The sequence below is a fragment of the Argiope bruennichi genome, chromosome X2 (genome assembly GCF_947563725.1).
Source record: "Argiope bruennichi chromosome X2, qqArgBrue1.1, whole genome shotgun sequence".
Classification (NCBI taxonomy): Eukaryota; Metazoa; Arthropoda; class Arachnida; order Araneae; family Araneidae; genus Argiope; species Argiope bruennichi.
Genome location: NC_079163.1, coordinates 51376141 through 51389424, shown reverse-complemented (window position 1 = coordinate 51389424; position 13284 = coordinate 51376141). Strand labels below are relative to the sequence as shown.

General features: G+C 28.2%; 1 protein-coding gene across 2 annotated transcripts in view; it reads right to left on the bottom strand.

Moving 5' to 3' along the window:
* Nucleotides 1-13284, bottom strand: part of LOC129960877 (uncharacterized) — a 116954-nt gene that overhangs the window by 68593 nt on the left and 35077 nt on the right. For both annotated transcript variants that reach the window (XM_056074587.1, XM_056074586.1), the window contains exon 2: nucleotides 8891-10886. In XM_056074587.1, coding sequence (XP_055930562.1) covers nucleotides 8891-10840 — 1950 coding nt within the window. In that variant the 5' untranslated portion in view covers nucleotides 10841-10886. The remainder of the gene's footprint in view (nucleotides 1-8890; nucleotides 10887-13284) is intronic.

Genomic DNA, 13284 nt, shown 5'->3' with positions numbered 1-13284 from the left:
GCAGATAGTAATAATGGGCCGCAATTGTCTGATGGAAAAAAGACTCAATTGATATTTGCAACGAGAAAAAAAATAATTGTTTCGAATAAAAGAACTTTTCTCGTCAAAATCAATAAAAAAAAATCGTACAGATGTAAAGAGTTACTTCCTTTTATTAAAAACATAAATATGTACATTTAAGATAGTAAAGCTATGTTTTCTGTTCTGTTCCTGTACCCATCTATCTTTAAAAAAAAAAATGCAAATTATACTCTAGTCTAATTTGTTCTCTCGATATAAACATATAATCATTAAAAAGACTCATTTAAATGACTTTTAGTCTTGTTTATTAGTCTTGTAAATTAGGGAAGCTGTGCATGAATTGAGTTCCATGTTAGTTTCATCAATTATTTATTTAATTAAAAAGTCTGTAAAACGATACTGCAAAAAAAAGAGAGTGAGAGAGAGAGAGAAAGTTCCAAATGTCATTCTAGCTTCGTCTTGGGCTGAATCTGCATTTAGTTATGGAGTCATTAATTAAGAAAAATATCTTCAGATACCGTACGACCATTTTAAAAATTAAATTTCTAAAATAAAATTCGTTCTCTTGCTTATATTGAAGAAAATAACTAAGCCTCAGATATCATGTTGCGTTTTTGAAATTTGTCACAAAGTTTTAAAATAAAATTTGCTTACTCACACATATTGATCTCTAAAATTCATTTATCCAGTTAATAAAGGTTTTTAGGCTAAAAATAATAAAGCATAATTCAAACAATATTTTTGTGTTTTTATGTCTCTTATAGCATTATGATAAGTGTGTGCTTTTCTTATCAACCGAATTGGATAATCGCTTAAATGTAAAAGTGAAAAATCACGAAAAATATTCTTTACTTTATTTTCCCTAGTAATAAAATTATATTTATTTATTTCCGAATTTTTACTTTGAGCTCATGAGTAAAATAGTTTTTCGCCATTTCTGTTACAGAGAAAAATGCATTTTTAGTATCATGGTAGTTCTTTTCTGTACTTATACAAACATTTTTTTTTTCAAACCTAGTTACCATAATGCATGATCATGACTACTAGAAATGTTCCTTTTCTTTTTTTTTCTCCCCCCCCCCTTTCAGACGTCATTCGATGACACTACGTGAATAAGACAATTACATACGCGAACACATTTGTGAAGAATAAATGTCTGTGCAAAAAATATAGAAGAACCATTTGCAAGGAAAAACCCGAGAAACAAAGTGGCTATGATCGCAACATCTAGCGAATCCTGTGAGTTTGCCGATTTATCACGCCCCAAAATATATCACAGCTCCCGTTGTATCAAGAGGCAAGGAAGAAGGAAAAGAGTGGCGAATTAGTAACGGGGCCAAAAATAACGAACATCAGCGGTAGTAGAGAGGGGCACATACAGAAGCTAATGGGAATTTATTTCTGCTGCGCTAGCAAAACAAACACGGCCAGACTCAATTACCAAAAAACATTTTTAAGTCCGACAGTCATCTTGTGCAACAAAAGTTTTTGCAATTTCCAAGATGATATTTGAGGCCAAATTGGACAGCCTGATGAAGTGTTGAGTTTTACGGTGTTGTTAAAATCACGAATGCATAAGCAAAATCCTAACTTAATACTATGCGTGCGAATGGTAAACTTCTGGTACATTTGTGTGCTTTTCTTGATAAAATTGATCATTTCAAAAATGTGTTTAGTTATTGGTTGTTATCTTCTATAATACAGAAATTGGCACTGTTACAGAATAATCAGTACGAAGCATCGTTCACTTGTTGTTTACGAAGCATTGGCTTGATTTAGTAACATCGATATTCCAGTAAGAAAAATGTATTTTTTTATCTTTTTTTTTAACTTTTACACATAGTGTTTATTTTTCTCAAGGGGACATGTCAAACAGAGAACACTAATTCAAAAACCTTAAAGTACAGCTATATTACTTATTTTATTATTTCTACTACCAATATATAATATTCAAGTCAAAATTTTATAGATTTTAAACTATAAGATGTAAAATCTTTAAAATATAACCAGTTTTTAAAAAAAATGAAATTCAGGAAATCAAAGTGTTGGATAACTTATTCAAACTTATTTTAAAAAAATGTAATATGAATCTTGTTTAAAAAGCAGTAAAAAAAACTTCAAAGAATATCAAAACTGAACATAAATCAAATTAAAATATAAGATAAATGAGATGCAGATAACTTTTTTCTTTATTTTTGGATGCCCTCGTATACTTCATGTTATCTTTATGCATATAGAAAAAGGAACATAAGTTTATATAAAATATAACATTGAGTTTATTAAAATTAATTCTCGATCGAAATTGTTGCTCATTAATTTGACAGTTTACAATGATGAACTTCTTTTCATAATATCTTACTATAAAGAAATGTCGAAAACGCAGGCAATGACGAAAAAAAGTAATAAATAATTCCAAGTAAGTAAAAACTATGGTTAAAATGCTAACTGCTGTAACCGCAACTCCTTCTATGACTAATTGTTTAAGAAAAAGCGATGCATATATTTCTAAGCCATAGCGTTTTTATATTCAACTCATAAGCTGATTTTAACCTAATTAAGTACTACTCTTATGAAATCGGATAAAAAACACTTGCAGTATCAGTGTTGGTCGTATATACGTAAACATTTCCTCTGGAATTTGGCTACATATAATTAGCCATGAAAAAAGCATGGAGTTTCCAGAATTCATATTAGCGTTTTTAAGCTAATAAATTTTAATTTAAACAATATCAAGAAAAGGCAAAATAAATACTCTTTGGCCCAGGCACTTAATAGTTTCTTTTTTCTAAAAAAAAATGTGCTGATTTTATCTTCAGCAAAAAAGACATTCCTCTGATGTCAAAAAATCAAAATTAATATAGTTCATCAAAATTCTTCAATGATCGAAGAAAAGTTTTGGGATGGCACTTATTAAAAATTGGTATTTTTTTGAGAAAAATTTTGACAGGTGATATTAATTTGGGTTTAAAATTATGCTTGTATTATTCTATGAATTGAATGTTTCAAACCGTTCAAAGGAAATATGATCAATGTCCTTTTCATGTTGTTATGTAGTTCAAATTTATTAAGTAAGGCCAGTGTAATAACCATCCGTGTAATTATACTTGTTATTTCGTCCTCTTTTTTTATTTTTATGCCGTAGAGTAAGAGATAAAATGGAACAAATGCGTCTAGAGTTTCTATGTACTTGCTATTTTGATGAATTTGGTACGTATTTTGAAACGAGATTTTCTAAATATGTGATAATATCTCCAATTTTTCAATTTTATATATAGATAAACGACCAATGGAAACTTGGATAAAATAATATCTCTCAAGATATTCAAACCTACCAAATTTTTTCTAAAAGTGAAACATATAAATATTTTCGAAATTTAAGAAGTGGATAAGGAGAGGTGTATAGTAACGCACAATGAGCTATAGGGGAAATATATAATAAACTTGTAATGGAAATACCTGTTTCTTATGAATACTTCAAAAATGGAGCTAATACTTTGGATTTTGAGCTCTTTATCCAGAAAAATTTTGCAAATGATTATGTAAATGCTTATTTTTAGGGATATAGGTTTCCCAGTGAGTGGTCATACGTACTGTAATATTTAAATTTTAACTTTTGCTTCATATTTCAATGTATAAATTATTGTTTAAAAAGTTTTAAGGTCTAAAAATTTAAATTAGTTACTACATCTGATAGTTTTCTTTTATAAAATGGTCTTGTTTATTAAAACATTTTCTTTACTGAAAGAAATGGTTCTGATCGAAAAAAAGTACTGAATGAATTTGTGGAACTTGAGTTATTATACCAAAATCCTATAACACGTGATTTTTTTTTATTGCTCTAGGTGATATAAGTGTAGTTTCCTTATGACTAATATTAAATATATATCTATTATTATTTTAGGAATTTTAAAAGACTGAAAAAAGAGGAGACCTCATTTTTTAACCCTTAATCGGCAAATTTAGAAAAGTTGTAGTAAAATAATTTGATGGTGCTCATACTAAGTAAGTAGGATATGTATTATATATTTGCGGATTATTAGAATTTTTTTAATTAATTACTTAATTTTTAGAAATTAATTTTAATTGCTGCCAAGAAATCTGTGTACGATGATATGCCCACCAAACTCATGTAAATTACTTAGAGTTGCAGATCTCCTATTAAACCCAATTAAAACACATTAATTCTGAGCAATAGCGCCATGAAAAGGGATAATATTTGATCCAAGATTTTATCCAAGGATAAATTATTAAACAGTGATTATTGAAACAACCCCGAAATGTTAAAATAGTATATTTAGAACTCTTTATAGGCCAGCGTTTCCACTTGGAAAGAACGAATCGAAAATTCCTTCAAAAATTAAATTTTCTTCGTATTGATTTGAAAGAATGCTTATTTATTAATTGAATGATTGGTTCATTTTTTGACACACAAATCATATTTCAGACACTAAATGGCTTTTTTTACATTTTAAAGTGTGATCAATATAAAAATTCGTTCAAGATTGAAAAACATTCCAAAATGTCAGAAATCAATAGACATAGTTATAAAAAGTCCATGTTACTACTAATATATAAAATATAATAACATAAATAAGAAATTTATTTGCTATTATACATCAAACTTCATTGTGTCCAAATGGGAACATTGGCCAGTTAGAGTTATTTAACAAAAGATGTCATTTCTCTTGCTGGGAGTTTCCATTAGAAATGAAAAGGAAAGAAGAATTTGCTGTATTTCAGAAAAGAATATCTCCTTCTGTTGTAGAAAAGAAAATCCTTTGTTTTTGACAAAAAAAGTTTTTTATCAGGTTTGGGCATTTGATTTTAAATGTGTCCATTTTTTTATCACTGGGATGATAATGCAGCGATTGTTTCTTCCAGTTATTACTTTCTTTTCTTCTTAAACAAAATTATATCAATTAATAATATATTTTAACGGATCATTTGGGACCTCGGTGTGTTTTTAGTGCTTTTGTAATAGCGTGTTTCGTTTTAATTATTTAGGTATTTGCATTTTTTATACTTAATACAGTTTTGAACTTTATAATTTTGCATTTTTTGCTGTTACATTTTTATGTGTGTTTTAATTTATTTTATGGATAGTGTTCTCTGTGTGTTTTTGACTCATGCACTGTGTAAATGGTATCATATCTGTAGAGTGCTTACTTAAAATAAATATATAATATAAATATATAAAAAGCATTATTGTGCACAAAAGAAAAAAGAGCGCTTACAACAATTAATTTTGATTTATAGATATAATTCTGATATCAATGGAGTTGATCAGCAGAATAAACTATTGAGTAGTTACTGTCAGAGCTTCGCAATAAGAAATGTTAGAGTAATTTACTCGTAAATGTACTAGATATGGCTGCTGTTGCCGGATGGCTATTATATGCAACAATTCATAAAAAATACAATCAACTCATTTGCCTGCAGTTTCGTCAAGAAATCACAATCCCCCCTATTAAGAATTAGAGCAATAAAAAGGATATGTGTCGACCCATTTCAGAATAAACGGTTGTGTATTTCAGCGGAAAGGTAAGGGCTTTACTTTACAGCAATAACTTAAGGTATATTTGCATACCATGCATGAAAAAATCTACAGAGCATTAATTGTAAACACAAAGGATAGTATTTGTTTGACTTAAACATCAGAAATAATACTAAAGTTTAAATTTCTGCATTTTTTTTTTTTTTTTGTGCACAAATATATTTTTTATTTATTCAAATTTAGGAATTTTCAAATAAATTAATATCTGCACTAAATTAAAAAATTTTTTTTCATTATTTTACTTGTCATTTAGTTTGCTCAACACATAACTCCATTTTCCAGTCTAGCATAGTGAGCTTAATCAGAAGTAGCCACTGTCCCGAATTAGGAGCATAATAATCTGAATCCGTATTCGATCTGTAAAGGGTTGACTATCATAATTTCGAATTCTGTAGAGAATATATCTTATTGGGAGAATCTTAGCGCAATAAAAATAAAATTTCTGACTTTTAATCTAAAGAAATTAATTTTTATTGCCTGCAAGAACTGAGGTTTTAAATTCTCCCATATGTCAAATTTATTTTTGATTTCTCGGAGAAATCTAAATGATAAAAATACCTTTATAATTTAAAAAAATATATTTTATATATATATATATATATATATATATAAAATAATATATAATATATATATATATATATAACATGAAGAAAATAGAAAACATTTATTATTTCAGTTGAAAACTAAGCCTTATTCTTGTTTAGTAATGTTAATAAGCTCTTTGTTTATTTAAAAAATTGTTAATACTTATTTATCAACATGAAAAAATTTACAGAGAAATAACTATAAATCACATAAAAAATTACCTGTAAAAATTTAAATAGCTTTTCTGTAAAAAAGAGCAGAGAATTTACTTATATTTTAAAAATTAAATTTAATATTTATAATAGTAATGGTATCAATTCGAGACTACATAAAATTTTAATAATTAAAAATTTAGCAAGATGTATCTAGTTGTTCAAAAAGCAGACAATCTTTGAGGAATAGCGGGAAAATATTGTTTTATTGTCTATCTAGTGTCAACCAATCATAATATGTTAAAACATAAAATGGATCATAAACATAAATAAAAGCTATGATGAATCTTTGACTTCACTTTTATAATTACATTTGTACCAAATAACGATTTCTTTCAATTTCCAGTTGAAAATACAGATAAATCAAGTTATTTGCTTTATTTGCAATTACTCGATGAAATAGTGCATTTCATAACATATATTAAGAGGGTAATTAATCAATTTATCAATAAAGTTCTAAAAGAGTTCATTTGTCTTGTCATTTACATATCGTCATTGTTATATCAAAATGTATGCCAAATTTTTCAACATCTTATACCAATACAAAACGCGTATAAATTAATATATATACACGTATTTTATAAAAAAAAAAAAGATAAAATATTATGCTCAGTAAAAATTATTTTTATATTTATGATCATCAAAAGAAATCTGTATAATCTAATCCAAAGAATATATATATATCAACATATATATCAATATTATATTTTAGCGGGTTTTAAAGAATACCCTGCAATACACTTACAACAATATTCTGAATTAAATATTCCAGTCAAAATCTAGGCTTAATAAGGAATTTATTTTACACCTACGTGAAACATAAGAATGAAAATCAAAACTTTGATTTATAAAGAAATTTAATAGCGCATTGTAATAAATCAGAATTATATATTTATTTGCGCCCTTTGTACTCTTGGAATTATATAAACTGAATTCAAAATATAAAAACATACTATTCAAAATCATATCGATATATAAATTTTGTTGAAGTGCTTTACATTTTAATATTCAATAGATTTAATTTCGATAGAATAAGATGTAAATGTATTGTTCTAAATAACAAATTTTGAGATTTTTCCTTAATAAACGAAAAAAAAAATTGAATGAAACTTTTGTTTAATCTATGCGCATGTCTATAAAATTAAAAGTTATTCAAATAACGATATAACAGTGTTTAATGTAAAAATTAGATCATTAAATGGGCGACTACATAAAAATGTTGAACTCATTCGTTGTAATTTAATCTGTACGAAATCATTAAATATTTATCATTTCCATAAATCATAAAAATTATTAGTTTGTGAAGTAAAAGCTATCGAAACTGTTGGTATGAATTACTAAATAATTATTTTGAAATTAACTAAATATTTATGATATATTGTCACTAATTCAGGTTGGCAGTGGCTTTTATATTAGATAATATTTGTTGTATATAAAATAAAATTTTTAAAAATAATATTTTTTTTTCTTTGAAAACAGCATTTGCGACAAATTTGAAATTCCGTATTTGAGTTAAAAATGAATGATGATAAAAAGAATCTTGCGAAAGGCTTAACTTTTTTCTAATAGCATGTAAAATGCTGTTAAATGGAATTTTCAATAGTATAGTGACATCCTTAGTGTTATTAAAAAAACAAAGAAACACAGAAATAGAAAAATATTAATAATAATAATAATTCGGTGTTTCCCTAAATTTTTATTTTTTATACTACTCTTTTTTTCTTACAATGCCCAGAAAATGAAGTTCCTTTGTCTAAAATAAGGCTCTAGAATGCAGTTTCAGATTCGTGAATATAATGTTGAAGTCATTGGAACAAAAGTTTGTCGCATAAACTAAATTTTAGAATGCTAGAAAAAATTAAATTTTAAACTGAATTCTCAAGGAAGAAAGAAATCACAGAAAATCAAGAATTTTAAAAGATAGAAGAATGATATAAAATAATTCGGCATTTGAATTATTTTAATAACATAGATTGTGATTTTGTAAATTATACGTACTTTTAAAATTTCTGAAGGTCGCATCTAATGACCAACTAATTTTTGATGAAAATAATAAACTTGTTTTTAATAAATCAACATATATTTTATCACCTGAACATAGTAAACCGGTCTTCAAACAAAGATAACTAATTTTAATATTTGTTGGCTACTAAATAAAATGAGTTCAAGAAAGTAGTTTAAGCAGAAATTAATAAATATTGTGAATGTAACAAATCAAAAAATTTAAGAAGGCATAATCATGTGTGAAGCAATCGTTTCTGATTTTACACAGATAAGATGCGTGCATTTATTTGTTTTAGAAAGCTTAAAAGTTATTATTAAATCATACCTAAATAACAGATAATTATTTATGCGTGTAAATTATATTTATCAGTAAAATAACAGTTTGCAGAAAAGGCTTTAAAAACTTATATCTATAATTTTTGTAATAAATTTTATAATCTATATTTTTCAATTTGTTAATCAAATAAACGCATATTTATTAAAAAGAATCTTGAAGAAAAAGTGTCGGACTTACCCCATAGTCACTTCCTCCACTGTCACAATCTCTCTCCCTAATATTCGAGGAAACATGAAGTATATCTTCTAAGCTTTCAATATACTCGATAGCATTTTTTAAGATATCCACCTTAGCCAATCTTTGATTTGGATCTCTGGTAGAGACACGTTTCAGAGCCTCATAGGCTTCATTGACTTTTCTCAGCCGTCTCCTCTCTCTCATCGTGGCAGCTTGTCGTCGGTCAACTGTCACAGATTTTCTTTTACAAGCTTTACAAGCCCACAGCAAGCATCGACGTTGGTGATTATTTTGGCCTGGCACGAAAACGTGAGGTACATGTTGATCATCGCTGTCGGCAGTAGCACGACGGAGATCAACAGGAGTATCATTCTCCGAAGTAGCCGTGGATGGAGATGGAGAAACACTGTATGGAGATGCCGTAGAAGAACAGGCCTTTTCCCCGTCAGATCCTCCTTCACTTCCTCCGTCAACTTGGGTCTTAATCTTAGGGCAGAAAGTTTCACTACTAGAGCCATCTTTCGCACCGTAACAGTAGGGTTTAAAAATCGCTCCACGGTTGAAATTCTTTTTAACTGACTTTATATTAGAAATCTTTGAACTTTTCCCACTGTGTCTGTCAGTCAGAAAATTTTCATGGAAATGCTTGCTATCTTTTTCTTCTTTAAGATTATGGATAATTACTTCAGATACATTTTTTTCTGATCTTTCATATTGATTTGATGAAAGCATAGTTTCCTTGGACGATGCTAATATTTGTGAATCTGTCACGTGTGATTTTGATTGAACAAAAGCATTTCTTGCATTCAAGCAAGGAGAATCATTTTTTTGTAAAGGGTTCTGTATTCGTTCCTTTGTAGAATAATTACAAGATGTTGTCGAGTTCAAGTGTTCTGAATTATGATTAAAATTATAAATTTCTCTTTTAAAATAAATCTGTTTTTGTTCTTCTCTACATATATCATAGTTATCTTTTTCTTCATTTTGGAGTCCTTTTAGCTCACAGTCGTTTTGAGAATCAAATGGTAAAACACTACTGTTGTTGATTGTACTGCCATTAAATTGATTTGAAACAGACCTTGGGAGATTTTCATAATTATTCATTGTTTGCTCTGCTTTGAACGGAAAACCATCCGAATTTGCATCACTTTTAACTAAATAATTTGTGGACCTTCTAAAACCAGAAAAGGAATCTGCTACATGTAAAAGACGACTGTCACAGTTTTGGACAGACGTTTTATTTTGCAAATCTTCAGATTTATCTGGGAAGGTAGAATTCATTGTGGTTAAATTACATTGGTCACCAGAATTAGCAGAAAGTGGGAGTGAATGAGTACAACCTCTTTCGTAAATCTCCGATGATTTTGAGGCACTATCAGAATATAAGGAATGAGATAATCCATAAGCATTACATTCTACAGAATACATTTTTTCTGGATTTTTGCCATTATAAAACTGATTAAGCTCGCTGTGATTTTTTTCTTGATCCCCTTCGTAATATGAGCTAGAGGAAGAATGGTAATGCAATTTAAAGTTCGAACAATATTGTTCGTAATAACCGTTTCCATTAACAGGAAAATGAGACCTTGGAAAATATGATTGTCCTGAATGGAGAGGATATGTATTTCTGGAAAACTTTGACTGCTCTAAAGCTCTATATACTCCAAGTGACTGCACATCGTCTTTAATTTGATCTGAAGAACAGAAAATTCTACTTACATCAGCAGAATATCTTTCAGATGAAGACACGAATTCTGATTTTGATTTATTAGTATGAGCGGCGCGAATAATTTCACTTTGGACGTTCTCATTTTGAGCTGCTGCTGATGGTGGACTTTGTCCACTGGGCGGTGACAGAGGAAATGAGCTTGTTGGAGTGTACATGGGTGCTGCTTCTGAAGCTGACGACTCTTTTTCACTGCAGAGGTAATTGCGCATCTCTGCAACCATGGCCTCAGATTTGTCTTGAAAGTGATGAGTGTATCAATGTCTGAAACTAAAAGTAAAAAGGCTGATTGAAATCTTGATATTGAAAGGTGCCAGTAATTTAAATTAAAATTTTAGAAAAGTACGATATGAATAAAACCAGCATTATTAGTAAAGCATGAATGCACTTAATTATCGAAAAAGCAACTAGTATTTTTAATTTATTATATTGCTACCTATAATATTTTTCCATAAATATTTACAAACGCAAAATTATTCAGAAATCATTCATTTTTCACATTTGCTTTTGGTCTCGGTACAAAACAGTAATCTGTCTTTTTAATTTTTTAAACCTAATTCATCTTACAAATTTTGGTTTAATAATTTAGAAGGCGCAAAAAATATATCCAAAAATATTATTTTATAAATAAAAAGATCTAGCAGAAAAATACTTTTTTTTGTCTAAAATTTGCACGTATTTGTATTAAATATATCAAACAAACTATTGCACGTATGTTGTTATTTTATACTTAATTATTTTTATGATCCTTTGAAAACTAGCAATAACATCGTCCGATTTGTAATGTACTTTTTCACTTTAAATGGGAAATCTCTATAAATGCATAGAACTGTGCATAAATGTGTAGAATTGAAAATTTATTGATGTAAGAATCATAGTTATCATTCCTTTCTCTCAAAGTGCCAAATTTATCTATTATTAATGCTAATATTTGAGTTTTATTAATTTTTTTTAATTATTCTTAAATTTTAGAATTTTAATCTTAAATTCTTTTCGTATATATTTAGGTAATTAATATTTTCTGAAGTATTTACCTCAGTCATTCTATTGACATTATATAATTTTTTAATACAAAAATCTAGAATGAAAGACATTTTGTATGCATTCTTTTAAATATCTTTAAATATGGTATGGAAAATACTGATATAAGCTTATAAAACTTCGGTTGAGTTAATTGTGGTTGATTATTTGAGAAGTAAAACAGAATAGTGAAAAAAGACCAAAGAAAGTTATTTTTGAATTGACCAATCTTAAGTTAAATTACCAGAAAATATTTCAAATCGTCAGTTTAAAAAAAAATCAAGCATATATAACTAAAAGTAGAACTAAGAAGTTTTGTTTATATGTAGTTGTTTGGAAAGCATCCATAAATAGTTGTACATTTTATTTCATTAATATTTTCACCGATAATTTCCCTTTTATTAACCTATATATTTTTATATTGTTTTTGTGCATCTGAAATTACATTTAGGTTCAAAACGAAAATAAACTTCAGTTTTTATTTACTTTTATATTACAGCAATGAATTTATCCAAAAAATATCAAATAGTTTAATAGTAAAGCTTTAATCAAGTAACTAACTTATATGTAAAAACGAGAATACTTTTTTTTGTTAGATTCACCGCTTGACAAACATCCTTATTTTCCGTTGACTGATATGGATTCCTTTTCAAAATCCTGTAGCCAAAGACACTACCTCTTTATCTCAGATTCTTTCCAATTTTAAACTTAAACCTTTAATCATCCTGTAACGTTAGTGAAATGAATGTCGATCTAAGCAACAAACCATAGCGTTATAAAAGCCAAGTTTCCGGTTCAACACTTGTAAATCATTAATTATGGAGTAATGAATTGAATACGGCCATGAGAAACGTCAGATGATGTTACGTTAAAAAAGTTCCGCAGGACAGTTAAACATGCAGTAGTTTAGAACTGTCTTCCGAGACATTTTAGAATGCGCTCCTAAGCAGAAATTTGACCTCATCTCTTTAACTTCGTAAAAATGAATGGAAGCGAGTTCAGACGTGCCAAATTTCCGGATTTAGGTGGGAGACTGTGGATTACAGTCTTCGCTCCCACTTTCCGGATTTAGTCCGCATTCTTTCTAAAAGAAACGTTTAACACTAGATAAATACTCAGCACTATGATTTAAGTGGATGTCTCAAGTGCTATCGATGCAGGCGCCAAACTTGGCACGTCTAGAAACTGAATCGATAAAAAAAAATTCTTCATCAATTCGGGATTTATTTTTATTGTCTTTACATTTCAGATTGTTGTAAAAAATACAACAGTACAAAACTAGGTTAAAATGAATTCATCATTTATTTAATTAAAAAAAACTCCATAACAGAATTTCGAAAATTACTTCAATAAATACAGAAAATATATTGATGTATTCTGATTTTAAGCCTCTTTTTAAGTACACAAAATGGAAATATAAGCATAGCGATGTTCAATGAAAAATACAATGAATGATGCTACATTCTCAAATGTATATTATTAATCTTAGATAAATAACTGATTCTTTAGATAAAGATTGTGTACTAAAATTTGGTACAGTGACAAGCCTTTGTTATTCATGGGGTTGACAAGGAGGCGTTAATTACTCCCAGTGTATTTTTCAAATGCAGGGTTATTCTAATGTCTGTAGACAAGCTTGAAGTATAAG